This window comes from Notechis scutatus, chromosome 2, assembly GCF_049901735.1.
Source record: "Notechis scutatus isolate UNSWTSFEM ecotype Mainland chromosome 2, rNotScu1.2, whole genome shotgun sequence".
NCBI lineage: Eukaryota > Metazoa > Chordata > Lepidosauria > Squamata > Elapidae > Notechis > Notechis scutatus.
Window position 1 is genome coordinate 217,576,718 of NC_142010.1, and position 23,059 is coordinate 217,599,776.

Sequence of the window (23,059 nt, forward strand, 5' to 3'; positions counted from 1 at the left end):
CACTAAATTAACTATTCTAAGTCGAGGACTACCTCTACTTTGTCAAGTGGGAAAGACGCCTTCAGCCTCCTGATTTTATGGCTTTGGTTTATAACTATCCTAAGAGTAAAAAGGGCCTCCCGCCCCCCCCCCCCCAAATGATCTTGGCTTTGGGTTCATTTGACCCCCATGGATCAGAGCTATTCCTCAGAGAGGGAGTGAGGATAAAATCTTCGCCTCCTCTAGAGGGAATGCGACTGTCTGGAGACGGAGACCAGCTACTCATCGTTTCAAATCCGGGCAGCTTCTTTTCCCTTTCTCCTTCGCTCACCTTTTCCTTGACCGGCGGTCAAACAGAATTCATTAAGGCAGCGCGTCTCCATCTCCCCTCTCAACTTTCCGCCCCGCCCGCCCTCCAGCCGCGGCGGTTCTCCTCAGGGGCTGCGGCGTTGGCGGTTTTCTTGGCACGGCCACTTCCGACCGGGGGCAGTGGAAGAGGAGGAGGAGAACCGGGATGGTCGTCATCTCTCCTCGGAATTCCGCTGCTTCGACGCCGGGGCTTGACTGACGCTCCCGGGGGCGTGGAGCGAGCGGGGGTGGCGGTGGAAGCGTCTGCCTCCGCAGACGGCTTTCTTAACGATGTCCGCGTCGGAGGAAGAGCGCGCCTTCGGCTACATAGTGGAGCTCTTAGCAAAAGGCAAGGTAAAGAGAATCCCTCTCGCCGCCCCGCCAAAAAACAAAACAAAACTCCCTCGCGTTTGACCCCGGTAACTCGGCGTCCAATACGAAGTTTGCCCTGCGCGTGCCGCGCTCGCAGGTGCAAAACAGCTTCGGCTCAGACTTGCGGGAATAACCGACCATCCGCGAGAAAGGAGTTTCCGAGGCGGCGGCAGTAGCAGGCGGGCTGCCGCGAGTGGAGCTGCTTAACCAGAGAGACGGGACGAGCGGCTTTTGTCCGCCCTCTGGGATAAAGTGTGAGTTATAAGCTGCTACTCTGGGAGTCTAGGCTAGCAAGAGCACGCCGGGCTCTTGTTTATTTAACAGACCCAACGGCCGAGCTGGATTTCAAATCCTCCAGCGATTCTCTCTCCCCAACTTACGTTTGGGACTAGCTCCCTGGCTATCTTTGCACCAGGTAGTTTAGCCACCAAGTAGCCAATCACGCTTTAGCCGTTAAGGGGTTTTGCGAACTGGGCCGTGTACAGGGAGTCCTCGATTTACCACAACGGAGCCCCAAATTTATGTTGCTGAGTGAAACGTGAGTTTTGCCCCATTTCGTGACTTTTATTGCCACTGATCTTAAGTGAATCACCATGCTGTTGTTAAACAAATAACACGCCTGTTAACTGAATCTGGTTTTCCAGTGGACTTTTTGCTTGTCATAAAAGGTGATACACAGGAGCCCGGGACATAGCAATCGTCTTAAATAAGAATCCGTTACCAATTATCTGAATTTTGATCACATGACTATGGGGATGCTGCAATGGTAGTATGTGTGAAAAAGGGCCATAAGTAACTTTTTCAGTGCTGTGTTTAACTTGGAACAGTCACTAAATGAATTGTTGTAAGTCGAGGACTACTTGTAGTTCACAGTTCAGTGAATGTGGCATATAAAGCCTGAAATCTGGGTTAAACCGTGATTTAGATAAGTGGTAAGTATGACATGAAAACGGCTATTAGGTATTTGAAATAAGTGTCTCTTTTCTTGTATTAGCTTCCTTCCTATTAAGTTATGCAAGTTGTTAAATGAATCACGATTGGCCAGGTTTACAAGGTACAGTAAACCATGATGTAAAAACAGTGGGGAGTTTGGTTAAGCTCGAAGTGAACTCAGAATAGTAGTAATTCCTGTTAGAACTCAACTAGTACTAGAGGCAAAAGATGTTGAGATTTTTGTGTGATTAAGGAGTGATGACATTAATTTGTTCTGAATTAGTTTCTCATTACTATAATTGATAATTTCATGACCTGGGAATTAAAATAGTAAACATTAGAATGAAAAGCAATGTATAGTTTCTGCTCCATGGTGATGTTCTGAATTATAGCAATTCCACAGGATGGCTGTTGAAACTTACTGCAAAGCTACATCTGAAAGTGTAACATGGATAATTTGCTGCATCATTCCCATCCCAGGCTTTTACAGCTGAACCCTTTCTACAGCTGAAGCATCTCTATTGATTGCAACCAGGTTGCTTTAATCTTTGTTTTTAATGTTTTTTTTTCCTATTTCACCTGGGGAAATTGTTGAAAGCAAATATTTTAAAAATGTGTAAATTAGATTTAGGAGAACAACACATTGGATACAGTAAGAATTATTTCTGGATGACTATGATTCTGATTTAAGAAGTAGAAATTGTTTGGGATAGATGTATCTTGCATAGGGAGGCAAGATCATCTACAGTGGAGCTGTCTTCCAAATGTGTTGTACAGTAACTCACATTCTAACTATTCAGCATAATCTATCATTGTAACCCAACACACGAAGGGCATAAATTTGAAGAAGGAAGTGATAGATCCTTTGGACTGAATCTTGCCTGCCTAACAAGTTTAGAACACCTTCTGGTATTTCTTATGGAAACTATCATAGGATTCCATTAGTGGTAAGTATAACTTGTAATTTGTCTCTGAAATGGCTGGAGGTAGAACATAATATAAATCACTAATATGGATCTTGAATGTAGGCATTTTAACAGGCATGTGAGTAGTAGGAAAGTATAAATTGTGCTATTGTCATTGCTGATCCTATTATGCTTAAGTGATGAAGCCAGTGAGTAGTGTTGCCCTTACTGTTTTAAAATGGGATATTAAGGAAAATAGTATATTTCCTCTGGGTTTGTTCCTTATTATTACCTGTGAGTTGGAAAATTACTTCTCAGTAGGGAATGTAACTACAGCAGTCTGAAATGTTAGGAGTTGGGCACATCCGAAACTTTGACCATATCAACATGTTAATTTGTGTCTATAACAAAAATATTAGTGGTTGTTTTAGCTTCTATGCACTAAGCCTTGCAGTGACTTAAAGCTCCAGATAAAAACAGATCAGAATCAGAGCCTTACTTAGGCACCAAACTGGAATCTGACTAGTTCACTTATAAGGAATATCCAATTTAAAATTCCTGCTCTTAGGACTGAATTTAAGCCACCTACTACACATCCTAGTTGATGCATGCTTTGATTATATGCACAAATTAAATGTAGCTTTTTAAAAATAATGGGTACAGTTGCTAAATAATGCAGACTTCTCTTCTGGATAGTTTTAATATTTTTAGTAAAGCAGAATCTCCTTTTAATCTAGTATTCAGCACAGCTCAATGTCATTTTTAGGGTCATTGAGCAGCAATAGTTAAAAAACGTTTTCAATCTTCATCTAATCTTGTGCACCTGGTCTTTAGTCATCCCTCTAGAGAAATGGGAAGAAGCTGCAGTAATTAAAATGAACTGATATAATGAGGTAATTAATGCTCTGGGTTGAATATATGTAGTATGATTGCTGCCTTCCAAGTTTAATTTACATTGTAATGTAAATGTTGAAGACTACAACAATTTGGTATGAGAACTGATTTGAAATGTGGCTAAAGCTTATGCTTGACCCAAGAAATTTGGTAGCATCTGTATAGCTTCAATTTCAGCTGTAAAATATTCTGAATTCCTTGTTTGATTATCACAGGTGCTTATTCCAAATAGATACATTTATTAATCCAAATTTCCTCACAGCCTTGTACATTTTACCATTACCTTGATCAGTTCTGTTAAAGCCGTAGCTCACTTCTAGAATAGGAAAATGACTTGGATGATTGCATGAATTGCTCCTGAGTGTTTTCTCCTGTTCAGGAAAGCCAAAAGAGTTTTTGCTTTTTCAAAGTCAGCAGCAATGAAATATGAAAGAAGCCTGGATTGATACTAGAAGAAAGCTAGAACAGTATAGGTTAGAACCAATTTAGAGATAAGTTCCAGGGAGATGGTGATGGGCAAAAAAGTACTACTGTATACCAAGGTTGTGCCTGTACAGAAATCTCCAGTGGACCATTCTAGCATCGTGAAAACACAGCATTCTTGTTTGTATATAAAGAGTTTGGAGTATTCAGCAGCTTGCTCTTATCAGTTTTTATGGAACTTTGTAGTTCAGTGGTTTGGAATTGTGCCAAGTACACACATACAAATCTAATAGTTGTAATTATGGCCTGTACACTTATAATAGATTATTTTTCAGAGAGTATTTCTCTGAAAAGGAGAATCTCCAGAGGTATGTATTTACTGTTATTTTTTTAGCTAATAAAAGTTGAAATAAATTCTGGCTAAGTTGACAAAACATGGTACTAAATACATTTTTATCAAGGTGCTATTCATTTCTTTTTCAATTTCTGTCCAGGTTGGATAATTTCCAACCAGTTTCACATATTCTACTCCTGCACAAAGTTCTGAATTCAAGGAGATGAATGGTCTGTAGAGATTCTCAGTCATCCAGGTCATGGTTGTCCTTTCCCCTTTTCCTTTTCCTTGGTTTGCTTCTCATCCAAAAAGCTTATTCAGCTTTGACAGGATAGTGGGGAATGGAAGGATTTATACTCCTTGTAGACAGCTGGTCTGCATCCTTTTAGAGGGTCCTTGAAGCACTTGGAGGTTTATCTGTGTCCTCAGGATCACCTGCGTAGTGCTTCTGGTTCCTGTAGTCTGCAATTTTTTTTCTCTGGAAATGCATTCCTATTTCCACACCATTCAAAGGGTGTTCATCCCAAATGGTATGGCTAAAAGTCTGTAGAGCTTCTCAGTCATCCAGGTCATGGTTGTCCCAAAGGTGCTTTTTCAGGAGGTGACTGGTCTTTCTTGTTTTCCCTTCTCATCCAAGAAGTTTCTTGGATGACCAGCTGTCTACAACAAATATAAATTCTTGCATTCCCCACTATCCTGTCAGAGTTGAAGAAGCTTCATGGATGAGAGAAGGGAAACGTCTCCAAAGAAAAAACAAGAAAATCCAGTCGCCTCCTGAAAAAGCACCTTTGAGACAAGGAGATAAATGGATAACATCAACTATCTACATCCATTTTTTAGCCCTGGTTATGGATGCTGCTTTTGATACCTTGGGAAATTATCTATACTGGAGCCTAGGCAAAGATAGTGTGTCTGTCTCCTGGGTCCTAAAATATAAGCCCAATATATCCGAATACAAAGAAGAATTTTTAAGGCTGGGACCCTTTCAAAAGAGCTGGTAGTCAGCCATCAAAGAGTGAACCCTGGGAAATGTAATGTCAGACACAAAAAAGTGAAAGGTAGCTCTGTTGATTAGAGCAGGGGGGGGGCAGCCCCAGGTCCATGGACCGGTACTAGTCTGTGGCAGATGAGAAACCATGTAAACAAACAAAGCCCAATCAACAGGATCCATGCCCCCTCCTGTCCGCAGAAAGACCTCTTCACGGAACTGGTCCCTAGTGCCCAAAACGTTAGGGGCCGCTGGATTACAGTATCAGAGAAGTACATGGAGTTGGTGTAACATGTTTGTATAGAAAGAGATTTGATTACAGTTCAAATCAATTTGATTAAAGAGGAATGGGGCTGAGGTAAAAGAAAAATGTGAGAATGACAATTGATAAAATGAGAAACTGCAAGAATAAAAATAATAAGATTCTCTAATAAATGAGCCAATGTGGCATGGAAATATACTGAACAGTGACTAACAGAAGGACTGACTAACAGAAGGACTGGATACTCAAACTCAAGGAAGAGAATTCCCCAGAAGTGACAGAAGTGACAATGTTTCTGCCTACATCAGCCTCATGAGTGGGCAGCTATAATGGGAAGGGATCAACAATAAAATTTTAAGTTGAGGTATAGAAAATGTGAAATATGTAAATGTATAAATTGAAAGTCATTTTTACAAATGTGCAAAATGAAGTTGAGCTCAAAAAGTGAGCGCAAAATATCTGGGGAATTGGTATTTGCAGAGAAACAGCTCCATTGGCTAGAAATAGTATCAGACAAATTGAAGTAGTAATGAATAGGAGAAGATTCAGTAAGGAACTCCAGAAAAATTGTTCAAGGGAAAAGGATATCTAGAAGTCTATGAGGTCTTCAGTCTCAAGCTGTTGCTTGTAAATGCCAACAGCCTGTGTAAAAAGATCAAGTTAATTCACAATGAAAGTTTGGTGGCAATCGGGCTCTGTTCATGAGATGATGGACTGTGAATACTTATATTGGTGGGCTATAAGGACAAATTAGGAATTCTGCTTCTGCTTTTTGTTTTATGAGACAAAAAGGCCATTCCTGACCTACTTGACTGTATATCTTGTCTGATCTTATAATGTCCATAGCTTATGGTATTTGGTGATTTCAATTTCAAAGTCTTGGGGTGAGGTTCAAGCAGATTTCAGGACTTTGTGCTCTTCCTCACAAGCATGGGTTAATCAAAAGTACATTTATATTATATAAAAATTTCACCTCATAATGCTAAAAAATAAAAGTATTTATTTAAGCACATTGTATAGCCCACCATCTCACATAGTAACTGTAGTTATTGGTCCCTTCCCATTATTTAGTTCACCTGGGGGGGTTTATTGCTCTGGAAAAGTCTGTAATGCTGGAAAAGGTACAAAGAGAAGAGGATGACCTACAGTAAGATGGATGGACTCAGTTACAATAGTGATGAGTGGATTGCAGGGAGAATTGAAAGAACAGGTTACAAATAGATTGTCATGGGAAAATCTATATGCTTGCTAGGAGTTGAAAACAATTCAATGGCACAGAAACAATGATTTTTCAATGGATATTATCTGTCTAGTGCACATTTCAGGTTGGGACATTCCAAGTTTTTTTCCCATCTGAAATTTAAGAAAAAGCAAGAACATCTTGATTTTCAATAGAGGCACCTTTTCTAGGGACCACCCTTTTACAAAAATCTGGATAGCCTCCCTCTATATTTTGAAAACTGACCTGTTTAGATTAAGATTTGCCACTGCATGCTCATTATAATTTAACTTGATTATAGTAAATTTTAAAGAATTTGACAGCTTTAAGAATTATTTTTGACTATGTGTTGGATATAATTAATTTGATTTTTATTATAAATTCTTATGAATGTGGCAATAAAGTAAATCAATACATTTGTTATTCCCTGGAGCACCAGTCACTGGGAGAAAAGAGGAATACAAGTTCCAAAAAATAGTAAATGTGGAGGATTCAGTACCTTTGCTTAAGACTGAGTAGAAGAAAGAGTTCAGTAGAATGCTCAAGTGATACGAAATTGATATAACTTGGAAACTTTTTCCAGCTAGTTAACATTTTGTTCTGTTTACATGCTGGTCCCAGACAACAAAGAGTAACTCTTTGTTACTGTACTTAGCAGTGTTTTTCATCTTGGCAACTTTAAGATGTGTTGACTTCAACTCTCAGAATTCTCCAACCATCATGGGAGATGAAAAATACTGAACTAGAAGTTAATTATGACCATTTGGAGGATTAATCTATGCATAAGCAGTAGTTTCATGTTACTAAGTGCTAAAAATCCTTCTTTTGCAGTGATAACAATAAGGGCTATTATAGCAAAACTGTCTTCTTTCAGGAAAGGATTCAGGACTTTTAAACATGTTTCTGTCTAATTATGTTCTTGAAAGGCTGAAAAGTTGCATTCCTTTTAGAATAACTTTATTCATTGTGGCAATAAACTTTATTCATTGTGGCAATAAACTCATTGTGGTACCGGAGTTTCACAATTTTCAAACAGCATATTATTGAGGGTGGGGTGGAGGGAGAGGCTGTTGAAGTCCCTAGTAAGTTAGAGACAGCTTTATTAGCATTTCCATTGGGGCTTCCTATTGTTCCCAAACACCTTCTTTGGGAATATTGCTACGCCTTTTATGATTGTCTACTTTTGAACTACTCAATAACAACCTTTATCAAGGCAATGTAGAATTGGATTGTTTAAAGTATTTTCAAAGATGGCAACTTTAAGATGTTTGGCAACTTTAAGAATTCTTGGAGTTGAAGTCCACACATCTTAAAATCGCCACGTTTGAAATCATCTTTGAAAGACTGCCTTAGTTCAGCAAATCTTTAATCAAATGAATCTGTGAAATCTTTGAAGGTAAATAATTGATGCTTGTTAAAGATAAAGGTTTACCCTGTCTAGTCATGTCTTACTCTAGGGGGTAGTGCTCATCTCAGTTTCTTAGCTGAAGTGGCCAGCATTGTCTGAAGATACTCCTGTGGTCATGTGGCTGTCATGACTGTATGCTGAGGCACACGGAACACTTATTACCTTCCCACCAAGTGGTACCTATTTATCTATTTGCATTGGCATGCTTTTGAATTGCTAGGTTTGCAGGAACTGGGGCAGCTCACCCATCACATGGCACTAGGATCTTGAACTGGGCTCTCAGCTTTCCAGCTGACAAGTTCAGCATCTTGAAACCGCTAAGCCATCATGCCCCTTTGATACTTGTTAGGATTATTATTTCAGTAGTCTACCATTCCTGCTATTTCATGTCATTCTGCAACAAAATGAAATGGTGTTTTTTTTATAACCCAGAACATTTTTTAAAAGTCTAATCTTGAAAGAGCTTGATGTTAATCAGGTTGTCCTCATATCTCAAACTGAACTTCTCCATTTAAGACTCATAAACTACCTGGGGTCTTTCTGGACTCATAACTACTGTTTAAAGATCAGATAGCTCTGTGGCCCAGAGGGCCTTTCCACAGGTTCACCTTGTGTACAGGTTGTGCCCTTTCCTCAGTCAGAGGTATTCATACCCTAATCTGTGACTAGATTATTGCAATGCTCCTACCTGGAGCTGCCCTTGAAGACCATCCAGAAACTAGACCTGTTTCAAAATGCAGTGGTGTGAGCAGTAAAGGGCACCTGTTGGCATTTCCAATGTGTCATCACTGTCACACAAGCTGTACTGGTTATTAGTTGACTTCTGAGTGCAATTGCCCATCATGCTGGCTGGAGAATTCTTGGGAGTTGAAGTTCACACATCTTAAAATTGTCAAGATTGAGAAACACTGCTCCAGAACGCGTGCGCGCATGTGTGTGTGTGTGTGTGATAGAAGATTATAGGTAGAAGAAGGATGTACTATTGTACAAGATGTTGTCCATCAGTTTCATGTTTTTTTAAATAATGTAAAACTTTTCCCTTAATGGCCATTTCTGTTGACTCACTAAAGGAAACCTACTTTCATCTTTCATCATCTGTTTTCATACTGCTTTTCTATGGTAAAAAATGTTCAAATGGCTTGCAATTATCAAACAGAACCATTGTCATTGGTTCCAAATAACGGTTCATTCTGATAACTTGCACACCTGAATAATAATGGATAGGTAAAGAATCTAGTTCAGTTTTTTTGTGAAAAGGCTAGTTTCTGTGCAGAAGAATCATTCTATACTCCTGAAGCCTATCAATTTTTATAGGAGAAGTATGTTCTGATAAATACTCAGGGTTTACTCCAAGGTATTGAATAGAAATTCTTGTCATAAGTTAATTCCTCATATTTTGGGGAATGAACTCCATTCGATACAATGAATTTTTGAATAAAAATGGACAGACTGTGAAGTCACGTATCTGCCCTGAAAATGTTAGTCTGTGGTTTCCTGTATTTGGTAGGCCGGAAGAGCACTTAGTCTATTTTCTTTGCTAACAGGAAGAAATACTCTTACTGTAATGCATTCATTTGAACAAAGTAAATTAGTGTACATCTTCAAGAGCTCTGCTGAGTCAGAGCCACTTTGTTCCAATATAGATTAGGTGAAGAATGAATAAAGTGCTGTTCTTATAGTTAGATGAAGGGTGTTAATACTCTTGCTGTATTTTCTTAATATTATGGCTGCTTGTTAAAGATACTGCAATATTAGTGTATATTTTTGATATATTTATTGCAAAGAATGATATATATCTATTGCCTAATAAATATACTGTATGATCCATTTTGATATTCTACACAGTGTTACAATTTCCGTCTAATTCCATTCAGTTTGGATCTCTAGCCAAAATGATCTCTTCTTTTCTGGCAGCCTACTGTGTAATTTGGATGGGGAATAGGGAAGGAGAAAAAGAAAGTAGGGAATAATCAGAAAAAGAAAAAAAAAGGGGGGGGGGGGAGTATGATGAAGGATAAATTCCTCCATCAAGCTGTGGTCCCACCCAGGCAATGCATCCCCCAAAATGAGATTCAAGGAAGAACATGTTTCTCAAAGAAAGTAGGCATGTTATTGAAACCAATTATTGTTTTAGGTTAATTTGTTAATTAAAATGGCATGATTTCAAATAATAGCAATGTGTACTGTACTGTCATGCCGTTCTAACTTTGAGTTAAAGTGGGTGAAGAATGGCACCTGGTGTAGGGTGCAGATCCAGGTTCCAATGTCACCCAGCAGCTCCATACTACTAATGTTCCTGTATACAATGCCAGCTGCTTGGTTGTGCAGTTCAGTGTATGCTGTTGCTGCCTGCATCTTACACCCTGCTTCTAGGTGTTGGACTGTCTCTGAGGCCTCTCTGCATAGCCAGCATCTTGTGTCCTAATTGATAGGTCCCTGTTTTTAATAATTTGGTGCTTAGTGCCTGTTCTTGTGCTGTTATGATCAGTGCTTTCAATCCATCCCTTTCCAGCCACTAGTAGGATTTCCCAATAGCTGCCACCTCAGGTATCAGTTGATTGTACATCCCATGTAGGGTATGGTCTTGCCATGGTACTACTTCTGTTTGATCTTTCTCCCACATCATTTGCTATCCTGAGGCATTCTCTCAGCAGCTCATTATTGGTGTGTGTATGTATGCATGTGTGTATTTGCAAGAAATGTTGAAGTTTTATGATGAGCCCCAAAGGTGCTTTTCACAAAGGTAGTTGGACTTTGTTTTTTTTTCTTTGAAAACATTTCACTTCTCATCAAAGGTTCTTTAGTTCAGAACTGAAGAAGCTTCTTAGATGGAGCTGAATATTTTCAAAGAAAAACCAACAAAAAATCCATTTGGACTTTGGGAAAAGCACCTTTGGGAGAACCATGATCTGGATGATTGAGAATCTCTGTAGACTTATGATGAACCCATTTTATATTTAAGTGTGGATCCATATATTCTTCCTGGTAGTGTTTTCCTGCAACTATGGCAGTCTGCCTTTTTTTTTTTGTTTTGTTCAACTGAGTTTTGTTTCATTGGTTGTGTGAGAATTGACCATCTGGCTTGTCATCTGAGCCTGGCATTGTAGGCTGTGTGTGTGTGTGATTGGCCCAAAATTATCCAGCTGGCATTTTTAGCCTGCTATTAAAAATAAAAATGTTATCACCTATGCGAGATGCTAAATTAGTTTTAATGCACTATTCTTATTTTCTTTAAACAATGGGGAAATCACTTTTGGTTATGCTTGTGATGAAAGGTCTTCCCTTAAAGATATCTGACTGCAGCATAAAAGGAGCCAAACATGATTTTTGCTTTTGTTTATATACATTTGTCTTCATTCTGTCTCTAGTTCAAGGTCAAGAGCTTTCCTTTGATAGATATTTTCCCCTTGTCACAAGCATCAAAGTTATAAAATATTTTAAGTACTGTCATCTTGGAAGCAAGTCAAGATTGTGATGATTTGAAGCAGGGTATGGATTAGCAATGGATAGAATATTGTAGAGTTGTAATTACAGGAATGTTCCAATCTCAGATGGCAAACCTCGGATAAAGAATGTTTCCAAGCAAATGCAACTCAGGTAAACAAAGTCACTAATCTAAAGGAGGATTAGAGAGAGGAAGTAAACATATGTTAGACTTTAACTAGAGATAATTAATTGTATGGATTACTGTGCTAAACAATAACAAAACTTAAGCAGTAACCAAAGTTAACCAGTGATGGAGGATAACTAAAAATGTGTATAAATGCAAGAATAGACTCCAATAAAGATCATCATGATTCAGTTGTTCATGATGAAACAACTCGACTGCCTCGTCATTACAACAGGATATCTTTTACATTGGTATAGTTTCTGCTGACTTGGATGGAAATAGCCTGATAGTGATGAATGCCCCTAAGATTTTTTTTTTTTGTGGGGGGAAGCTAAATACAGGAAAAGGAAAATGGTTTTAAACAAAGCTTTAGGTCAGATTCTTTGTTTTAAGCAAACTTTTTTTTTACGTAAATCAAAGACATTTGATGTAAAGAGATGTATCTGTAGATATTTACTGTCCCAAAGGTTTTATTTAGTCAGATGGAAAACTGGTGTCTACCTACAACTTCCCTCTGTATCAGCTCCCAGCAACATGAATCAATGTGTATACCAGTGTTTCTCAACTTGCAAAATTCATCAGTCAGTCATAATGGCTGGGGAATCTGGGAGTTGAAGTCCACACTTGTTAAAGTTGCCAAGGCTGAGAAACACCAGTATATGCTGTACATGCACCATTGTCTTCAGGCTGTGAAGATGTCTTTATTTCAACACCCCCCTCCATCCCTCTTAAAGTGTGGGAAATCCTAAGCATTTTGTAATAAACCTCTCCAATAAGTGATATTTCAGTAGGGAAGTATATTTTGTCTCTTAAGCTCTTTCATTAAGTTCACGCGTTACAACCAAGCTATAATGTGGTTTGGCTTAGGTTTAGTGTATTTGTAAATCATAGCTTATGGCAGCATAAACCCTCAGCTACTGGGTGACTTTGCCACAGTCATTCTCAAGCCAACCTCCCTTATAAATTGTTTTTATGGAGAAAAATAGGTTTTGGACTGTGTTTAAATACATCTAAAGGCCAAATGCACATTGCACAAACTTGTGCAACTACCATATTAAGAGTAACACTGCATGCAGTGAGAGTGTGTTCCAGTTAGTTATGAAATCATGAGGAGAGCAGATATTTTATTTTCAGAGTTAATTTTCCCAGTTTAATGTAATTCTGAAATTCTTATATTAGGCTAGGCTAGGCTGTTTTGAAACTCCTCCTCATAAAGGAGTGGAACCAAGACTAAGAAAAGAGTGGGTGGCTTGGGGAAACCCTAGGCCTGCAAAGGGTAACTAATCTGCACCAATTCTCATAAATTGCTTCAGAAAAAAGTCAAAACATCAGCGAGTTAAGATTAGTGCTTTTCCTGATTCTGCCCAAAGAAAAATTATACCGGTGCTCTGTATCGGAAAATTATAAATTGCGTTAATTCTATAATTGTCGTTTCTAAAGTAAAACTCTCATTTGCCTTGAAAATAATGTAAAAACTGCGGCCTTTTCCTCCTTTCTTCCCCTCTCTTGTCTTTTTGTCCGTTGAGGCGGAGATCCAGTTACGCGCAGCCCTTATTGCAACTGCCCTTGCAGACCTCCGGAGACACTCCACTGGGCTGGAAACGGGCGGCGGCGATTTTGGTTCGAGCCCGACTGAAAGGCATGGCCATCCCGACCCTCTTCTGGAGAGGGCCGTTCCCATGCATGGGATGATCGGGAGGGAACTCGTGCTATACCTTACGCCCTGCTCCGCTCCCTTTCCTGGAAAGCGAAAAGTGGAGAAAACATCCTAACGGCGGCTCAACAAAGGTGCCAGGTGGCGCTGACGCTCCGCCCCCATTGTGGCGTGGAGGCTGTTGCCAGGCAGGCCCCGCCCCTCTCCCTTTGCCCCACCTCTTTCCCCCACCCGCCCGGTGCCGGAGTTTCCTAGGGGCAGCAGTGGCAGCTGCTGGGCGCCTCGTAGCCGCTTCGCGCGTGCTCTCTTGATCCCTTCCCTCGCGCCGCGCTCTCGGGAGGGGGAAGGGCGGACTCGACCGGTTCCGAGAGTCTGCGAAGAGAGCAAGAGAACCAGACTCGCGCGCCCCGGGCACCTTCGGCTCAACCGTCCGGGACCGAAAGCGGCGTCAGTGGTAGTGACGATTCCAGGATGGAAGGGGACCGGCTGGAACCCGTCGTGAGTGTTCCTGGGAGGGAAATGGCAGGCTGAAGAGACGGGAGGGTTCCCCCGAGGTGGGGCTTTGACGGGGCGGGGGTCGTCATTTGGGAGGGAAGGGGGAGGATCTGAGTCGCCCCCCTCCCGACCTGTGGGGCTTGACCGTGGCTTCCTCCCGATCGTGGGGAGGAAGGGAGCCCGATCGCGGCAGGCTGGCTCCCTTCTGTTTCTCCCCATGGCTCGGCTGCAAAAGCAGAACTCTCTGGCAGCCTTTTCCGCTCCCTTCTCCGAAGAGATTGTGGTTGTCTCTCCAGCAGCCGGCTTGCCAAATCGCCTCACCCGTCCGTCCTTCGCTTGAAGGCTGACTCTTCCCACCCCCTTGTTTGCTTTAAGACATAGGCTTGGAGCCCGAGCTGTGCTCTCACCAAAGCTTTGTGCAAACTCATAGTGTGTAATTGAGCGTTTGGTGGACTCGAGTTGTCAGCTATTGCAGTCTTTGACCGTGACTTCTTTCAGGAATGCCTGCATTGTTGCAGATGTGGTAGGGACACTTTATTGGAGCTTGTGTAAGAGATCAAGTGAGTATGTCCATCCTTCATATTCTCTTGATCTAGGCTGGGTAAGTGCAGTCCATCTTCCAGCTTTTCACTGTGTCTAAGTATTGTCTAGAGAGGGTTAGTCATTCGGTCATGAATGGCTTTGCACAAGCAAACAAGATGATTTCAGCCTTGCTATCTAAAGTGGACATGCAGACAAGTAGATGAATGTATGCAAATGTGCTTGGGAAAATGAGAGGGAAATTGAGGCAAAAGAAGACTAGGTTCCCCATTGTCACTCCCAATTTTATTTGCATTACTGCAGTTTTCTCAAACAAAGATAACCAATGCAAATCAGAATATTGACCTCACCCCTTTCCTAAGAGGTCTGTAGGGGGCGTGCATAAGCGCACCAACGTGCCTACTGTCCCTGTCCTATTGTTTCTCTTATTCTTCTTTTATTTTTCTTATATGTACCCATTTCATGTATTCACAACTATGTATACACTTATACTTATTATCTTGTAAACAATTGGCAAATCAAATAAATAAATAAATAAATTAGACTGCACTCTAATCTGCATGAAACCAGGATGTTGGAAACTGAAGTCAAAGTTGTTATTGGTAAACAATGTGAAGTTGGGAAAAAACAGTCACCTGAATTTGTGAACCCAAAGATAATACCTAGTTGTTCACTGCAACTCCTTCAGGACTCTTTGTTCCAAAATTGCTTTTGTATAAACAGTCTGTACACTAGCTTTCCAGTCTGTAATGATTATGCTTCATTTAGTTTATTTTCATCCTATGTAGGGCTTCCTTGAAATTCCTAACTAATAATTTCCCAAAGATTAGTAGATTGAAAAGAGGTTGGATTGTTGATGGTATCTTAGATCAAGCCTTCAAGTAATTTCTCAGAGCAAGTTTTTATAAATTTTGAAAAGCATAAATAAGAGTGTCTTGAACCACCATAAAGGCCACGACAAAAGATATCAAAAGTCAGTGTAAGGCATTCCAATATAATTTTTCTGAGAACAGTTTTTCACTGTAATACCATATTTCCCAAATAGCATTCTGGAGAAGTGATCCAGATTGGATGTTGCGCCCAATCGTCTCAGAATCATTCAGGGTGACAACAAAATTATCCCTGTTAGTCTGCAATATTCTTTCTCACTCTGGGATATGATTTCAAAAATTCAGTTGAAAGAAGAATGAAATAGCTTCAAACCGAAGATGGAAGATCACCACTTGGTCATCTATCTTTTACATAAAATGATACATTTGATGTTTAATGTTAGTTGTTCAGCTCTATTAAGTAGATTTTAAAAAGGCAGATTACTGTATCCAAAGTGAAAGATAACTCATTCAAGGAAAACTTTATAAATTTATGTCAGAGCAAATATGTTTTGAAAGATTAGATTGCAGATTGTGGTACTTCAAAATTCCTTTGAGAAAATGTCAGTGTGACAAAAATGCATCTTATCTTTCCACCATATTTTAAATTTTAACTGAAAACTGTGTCTCTAGTCAACATATTACAGAGTAACATGGAACACTATTTCATTTCCCTTTTTTCTTTGAATAAGTGGAAAGTGATTTTTTTCCTGGAGAATGAATTATGACTATTTGAAATCTTTGGTTGCTGAGCTTGCAAATTGACATTCCCAAAAGGCAAAGTACTGAATGTTGCAGAATATATCTCCTGATTTATTCAACCAGTTTATAACTTACTCTGACTTAACTGTAACTGGGACAAGCATTTTTTCTAGCCATGTACTTTCTTCAGAATCCTTTTGGAAAGGAGGCAAAGAAAATTGCCACATGCTTTCTAAATGTGTATTTAAAGCACGGGCATTTCAGTCTATGTAATACTATTTTTAGAACTAGAAAATACAATAATAAATTGTATTTATTATTATTTTGTAAAATATTTTGGCTAAAATAGATTTTTAACAAACGACATTAATTCTCATGTCTAAAGTGGTTTGATAAACTTCTAAGGTTTTTACTGCCATACCATGGTATCAGTGTGAAAGTGCAACTCTCAAAATCAAACATTGTTATATTGTTTTTGGCATTTGTTTTCTTTGTAGTGTTATATTTCTTTGCTTTTTTCTACAAAAAGGAAAAAAATGTAATATAGTAAAAATAACTTATCATTTTTAGATTTTCTTTATCCCTGGTTTGTTTTCAACTCCTTTATTTATTAAACTTTATGCCACCCAGCTTGCCTAGAGGCAGTTCTTGGCTTACAATCAATAAATACAACAAGATTAAACATTAGAATAATAAATACAACAATTTCAAATTGACAAAGATTTCAATCAAGTTGATTGATTTCAAATTGATAAGGAAGGGAGCAAAATCACAAAGAAAGGAGATGGGGTCTTAATCTATTAACCATCTCCACAATTACATGGCTCCACTGTATTGGGAGAGCCAGTTCTCCAGGGCAATTTGGTTGTGTGCAGATCTCACCTTGCGGAAGGGCACAATTTTCCAGAAGACAGGAGTCACAGCAGAAAATATTTTTCTCCTGAACCCTACCATCTGGAATTGCTTGATCGACCCTTCTGCCAGTGTGAGTGGGGAAGGCCAATCCCATTGGAGTAGGATAGTACCTCAGATAACCTGGACCCATGCCATGAAAGACTTTAAAGATGAGAACACCTTGAATTAGATCCAAAAGCAAACTGGCAAGCAATGTAGTTCATGGAATAGTGGTATAGCATGAGCCACCCTAGGGGCGCCAAGGATTGTCTGCATGGATGCATTTTGCTCCAATTGCGAGTTCCGAATACTCCTAAAGGGTATTCCCATATAGAGTGGTTTGCAGTAGTGCAAGCATGAGATAAACAAGACTTGAGTGACTGAGTGTAGGGGCTCCTGATTCAGGAAAGAGCAAAATGATGCATAACATGAAGATGTCTAAAGGATTTTCTAGCCATGACTGACACCGGTTGTTTAAGCAGGAATTGCGAGTCCAGGAGAATCTCCAAGTTGCACGTTGGGGCACTGTACCCCCAATCCATAACATCTAAAGATGTTAAAGTCCTAGATCTTGAAGTGCCACATATCCAAAGCCACTCGGTCTTACCAGGGTTCATCCAAAGTCCGTTGTTCCCCATCCAACCCCTCGCAGCCGCCAGGCATTGTGAGAGGGCAGCAATAACTTCATTTGAATCACCAAGGATGGAGATGTAAAGTTGAGTATCATCAGCGTACTAATGGTATCGCATCCCATGGTGATAGATGATACCACCTAATGGCTTCATTTATATATTAAAAGGGAATGGAGATAATACTGAGTCGTATAGCATGCTACAAAGGAGAAACTGTGAACTGGATTGCTCACTCTCTATCAACACAAATGACAAAGTAGCAACAATTGTGCATTGGAAGATCCACAAGAAATATCATTTGCCTGCAAGCAAGAACTGATGGGACGATAAAATAAAGTCATAGAAAATGAAGAAGCTAAATTGCTCTGGAACTTTAGAATTCAAGCAGACAGGCAATTGCCACATAACAGCTCAGTCTTAATAGTTGTCAATACGAAAGACAAAAAAGTCTGGATAGTGGATATGGCAGTATCTGGAGACAGCAGAATAGAATAGAAATAAATGGAGAACATAACAAAATACAAAGACTTGTAAATAGAAATAGAATGATTGTGGCAAAAGTAAGGAAAGGTAATACCAATAGTAATTATAGGGTGCAATACCCCCCAAAATGAAGCACCATTTGAAACATTAGCATTGACAAATTCACAATCAATCGCAAAAGGTGGCTTTACTTGGAATAGCTTATATCCTGCGACGATACCTGTAACACCATCAAATGTCCATCCAAGGATCTATCCAAGGTCTTAGACAAAAATACCAAATCCAGTGTGAACATCTGGCTGGTTGTGCAATGAACCATAATTATATACCATCTTGGATCATAAGATTAGAATAGTTAACAAATATAGTAAATTAAACCTAGAAAAAATAGTTTGCGCACACACATATATATGTTTAGTCATACACACACACACACGAGTAAGATTGCAATATTAACAATACAACTGAATTACAAAATAGCTTTATTGCTTTTTATCATATAATTCAATTATTTTTCTTTTTTTCCTTTTAGTTTGGCTATGCTGTAGTTATACATTGACTTTAAATAAACATCATGGTTTCTGCAGAGCATTTCCCTTGCTCAAAGTAAATTTTCACTAAGCTCAAGAAATCAGCCTTCCTTCCAAGTCAGTTAAAAACTTCCATAATGGTTGGAGCCCTATCCTCTACTTTCTACTGTCATATTTTATATATTCTTTCCCATTTCATTTTATGTTCTTGCTCTTACAAAATGTATTAAGTTAGTATTTTATTTTTGACTATTCTTAATCTCTCAAAATGGTAATCTTTAGTTATTAATCTTGCTGTGTTTAGTTATTGTATGGACAATTGTTTGTAGTGAAAATTATAGGTTATCTGGATTGCTGAATGTCAAAATAGCTATGTACAGCATATGGTATTTATATTTATATTACCTGACTGAAATAACGTTATGTTTTTTTAACTTCCTGTAGCCACCACAGTACTTATCAGTTTCTCATTTCTTTTTGTTTATAGGTTACCATTAAGAATATTGAACGAGAACTCATCTGCCCAGCATGCAAGGAGTTATTTACCCATCCACTTATTCTCCCTTGTCAACATAGTATCTGCCACAAATGTGTAAAAGAAATTCTATACTTAACGTTTGAAGATTCGTTCAATGATGCTGCCTCAGAAACTTCCAATCATAGTAGCCCTCGCAGTAGAATGAATTCCCCTAGCTTGGATAGAATTGACAGGGTTAATAGATCAGGTATGTAAAAAAAGTTTTTAAAAATTATTCTTAAAATAATATGGTAATTTACAAAGCATAAATCTTAATAAAACCACATCAAAACACAATAATAAAAGCATGCCATGATAACTACATCCAGTTAGGTCAAACAGTCAAAATGCTTGAGCAGTTTGATAAGTTTGGATCTAACACTAGAAATTATATCTTTTGATTAGTATTATCTGAATTGCACAGTGTATTATTAAATAACCAATGAATAAAAAAGTTTAAAATGATGCTTTCTTGCGATGTTGTCAAAATGGAGTTAGGATATTAATGTTCCAAGAAATAGGTTTTATAATTCATGTATTTATGCACATGTAGCATCATGAAATTAGTGGTCTCCAGTATTTACAGTAGAACAAAGCTTAATTGTTTACTTGAATACAATGTTTGATTCTTCATAGTATGTGCATCTTCACTTTTCTAAGAATATGCCATATTTTTGTACCGATTTAATTTCCAGCTACCTGCATTCTGCATAAAGTTACTAAATTAATGCAATCCTAGGAAGAGTGGCTGAGATCGGTGTTGGTTTCTGCATTTCTTTCTCCATGTAGCTGTATTAGATTTAATTTACATATACGATAATGGAATTCTTCACAAACTTGTGAAATGTTTTCATCAACTTGACAAATCTATGTAATTCAGAGCTGTTAATTCTGTTAATTTTAATAGAAGTTGACTAGAGTCTTAGGGAAGAGGTCATGTGTGTCACATTTTTCCTTTTTCCTTTTAAATTGGATACCAAGAGTATGAATCTGTGATCTTTTGCATATAAGATAAGCATTGGGGATTGAGTTAATTGTCATTTTCATGTTACTGCAGTTTTTCTGGTGTTGTCAAAGATGATAGATTGTTATCAGCTAATGAATCTTTGAATCATTTGAATCATTTTCAATAGATTATCAACATTTTTTGATTCTCAATTTTAGCAGTTGTAACTAGAATTGAAAATTAAAATTAATGAGTAATGGATGGCCTCCTGATCATGTAAAATACGGATATTAAGTGGTTGCCTTCAACCAAGAGTTCGTAAGTTCTAGTACCAAATTCCCTCATTGTTTTAGACATTGAAAATTTAGTTAATACAGACTCAGTAAGGTTCATATTGCCTAAATTGAGTACAGATAGTCCCTGATTTACAACCGGTCATTTAGCAACTTTTTGAAGTTAACTGGATCCCCTGAAGGAAAGTTATGACCTGAATCTGAAGTTCTGATGATTGCTGTGCTCTCCCGGCATTCACATGATTGCATTTTTGATGTTCGGTAATGAGCTATTTGTGGCCATTTGCAGTGTCCCGCAGTCATGTGATTGCAATTTTTAATATTTTTGCTGAAAACTGGCATTTACTTGTGGTTTTTTTTTTAGCAAAAATGCTTCATAGCAAACAATGGATTAACTAACATGGTGATTGCTTAATGACTGTGGGTGGTTACTTAGTGATCACAACAGTCTTTCAACAGCTGCCTAGGAAAAGTCATAAAAGTGGATCTGGTCACGTGGTGACCCGCTTTATGACCATCATGACTTACATAATGGGGAGGCTACCAATCAAGGACTACCTGTAATCAAACAATGTTTTCAAACTAACCTGTAATTTTTTTGTCTAAATATTTAGAAGAGATTGTGTTATTGGTGTTAAAGAAGCACAGAAGTGAGGTTAAGAATTTTGATTCCTCAGGTTAAATTGATGTATGTTTGATTAGATTTATTAATAAATCACATTTTAAGGAAAAATGCTTGAAACCTTAGCAGTTGTATAGTTAGAAGCATCAATGTTCTAATAATAATAATTCTATCTTTCAGATATAAATGGTGATAGAAATTTTCTTCTTCCCTCTGATACTTGCTTACTCAAATGTCAATCCCATTATTCATCAGTGGAACTTTCAAATAAACGTGCATGGCTTAAACATAACCAACTTGCTGTTACGAAATGCTCTGTTATCTCTAGCATACCACTGTAAAACAGTGGTATGTAAACCACTGTAAATAAGAATCCTTCCTTTTCAGCTTCTAAAAATGCTTCTCTGTTCACTGTTTACAGCCTCACAGAGGAGGCCTCATGGGTTGAGAGGTAGAAATGTTTCCTTTTATATGGTTGTAGATACAACTTGGTAGAACATAGATTTTATTATACTAAGTTTAGTATAATTATTTTAAGTATCAGTGGTCAAGTCCAAAATTATCAGTTGGCAATATTGCAAACAAAAATTACTTTCATTTTGCTCATTCATATATAGAGCTCACTGGATTCAAATGGGCAATATTGCTCCTTCATTAGGTGACTTAAACATGCATAAAACATTAACTTTAAGTAATAAATGATATTTTGAATTTTGGTGCAGTGATTCTGATGTCTATTAAGATGTCTTAAGTGAAAATTTTTGTTTTATATTCTGAGTTCTCCTTTGACACAAACAAGTTTTGAAAAAGTATAGATGTCAATTGCAAAATTTAAGGAATTTTAATCACATTTTATCACATAAAGGAAGAAAATAATGGTAAAAGAGTAAATGCTGTATTCCATACACTGATTTTGGCCACCGGGTTTGTATTTTCATTATTTCCTTGAAAGAATAATATGAGATTATGCCCCATTTTCAAAATTCATTTTTCTTAGCAGAATTGAGTGCCCGTAAGTGTGAATGAAACCAAAAAATCTTCCCTTGTGGGGGTAATAGATTTTAGATATTCTAATTAGTTCTAATAACCTCTGTTCAAAAATTCTTATTCCCAAGATGTGATTTAGTTTCCAATTTTAGTTCCCAGTTCAATCTTTGTCTTTCTCTAATAATCTTAAAATATTATATCAAAAGATAAGAAGGCTATTGTTGCTATAGGAAGAGCATTGTTAGTGTCAAAATATGAATCCAGTTGACTTAATTTGCTGTTTTTTAAATACACCCCATGAACTGATTCTTCTTATTTTTCATGTGATATGCTGGTGATACTGTTGATTCAAAACTCTGCAATAAGTTAAGGGTGTGTTATCCCTTTTCTACTTTGTTGTGTGGTATTGTGAACTATTTGTGAATCTGTTAGAATATTGAATAAAATAATTTCTCTCTCCCTGACTAGTAGAACATCTTAGATCTCTTAAAACAATCATCATCATCATCATCATCACATGTTTTCATTAACATTACTTTTATTTGTAATTAAACTTGAAACAGTTCTAGGCATTCATGCTTTGACTTTAGTGAAAATATTTGCCCTTAGGGGCATTTCAAAAGCATGTTACTATCTAAACATTTCAAATCATACTATCTATACTTGACCACTGCACTTTAATTTATATCACATTTTATTTTTCATATATGTTTAATCTCAACTTGAATAATAATGTCTTAAGTTACTTCCCTGCTTAATTTGTCAGCCTAAGTTTGCTTCAGTGGCATTGCTTATCTGCATGTTGCATGCTGTGGAGTTTACCCTTATGTTTTTTTTACATTTTAAAGACTTTAACAATTACTTTTAAATAAGTACTCAATGGTATTTACTTCTCACTATATCAGTAGTAGTTTGTGCAGTGAGTTAAATTTTGTTTAGAGCATACTGTATTTTAATTTTAAAAATGCATGTGTGGTATGCTTTTAGCATGTGTGACCTTTTTAGATTAAACCTGCTGTCCCAACAATTTTTTAAAATAATCATTTGAAATTAGTTTATTGATGGACTAGTCTCTATTGTAAATTTTCATATGCATCTGGTGCTAATCATTTTTCTAAGGCTTTCTTATAATATCACTTTATCTTTGATTCACAGAGATGTTCTGAGTCTGAATAGTACATAAGAAATTATTTAGAAAATAATATTTTAATAAATGCAAA

The 23,059-nt window shown here is 37.9% G+C and overlaps 1 protein-coding gene across 5 annotated transcripts in view; it reads left to right on the top strand.

Annotated features, from left to right (window-relative positions):
* The first annotated feature begins 495 nt into the window (after nucleotides 1–495).
* TRIM36 (tripartite motif containing 36) overlaps nucleotides 496–23,059 on the top strand; it is a 43,866-nt gene continuing 21,302 nt past the window's right edge. Inside the window, exons 1-3 of one of the 5 annotated variants that reach the window (XM_087958038.1) lie at nucleotides 549–681; nucleotides 18,962–19,199; nucleotides 21,274–21,303. In XM_087958038.1, coding sequence (XP_087814164.1) covers nucleotides 619–681; nucleotides 18,962–19,199; nucleotides 21,274–21,303 — 331 coding nt within the window. In that variant the 5' untranslated portion in view covers nucleotides 549–618. Of the gene's footprint in view, nucleotides 682–13,533; nucleotides 13,828–14,322; nucleotides 14,385–18,961; nucleotides 19,200–21,273; nucleotides 21,304–23,059 lie in introns of those variants that run through there. The other 4 variants (XM_087958039.1, XM_026673319.2, XM_026673328.2 and 1 more) reach the window with 4 other exon arrangements.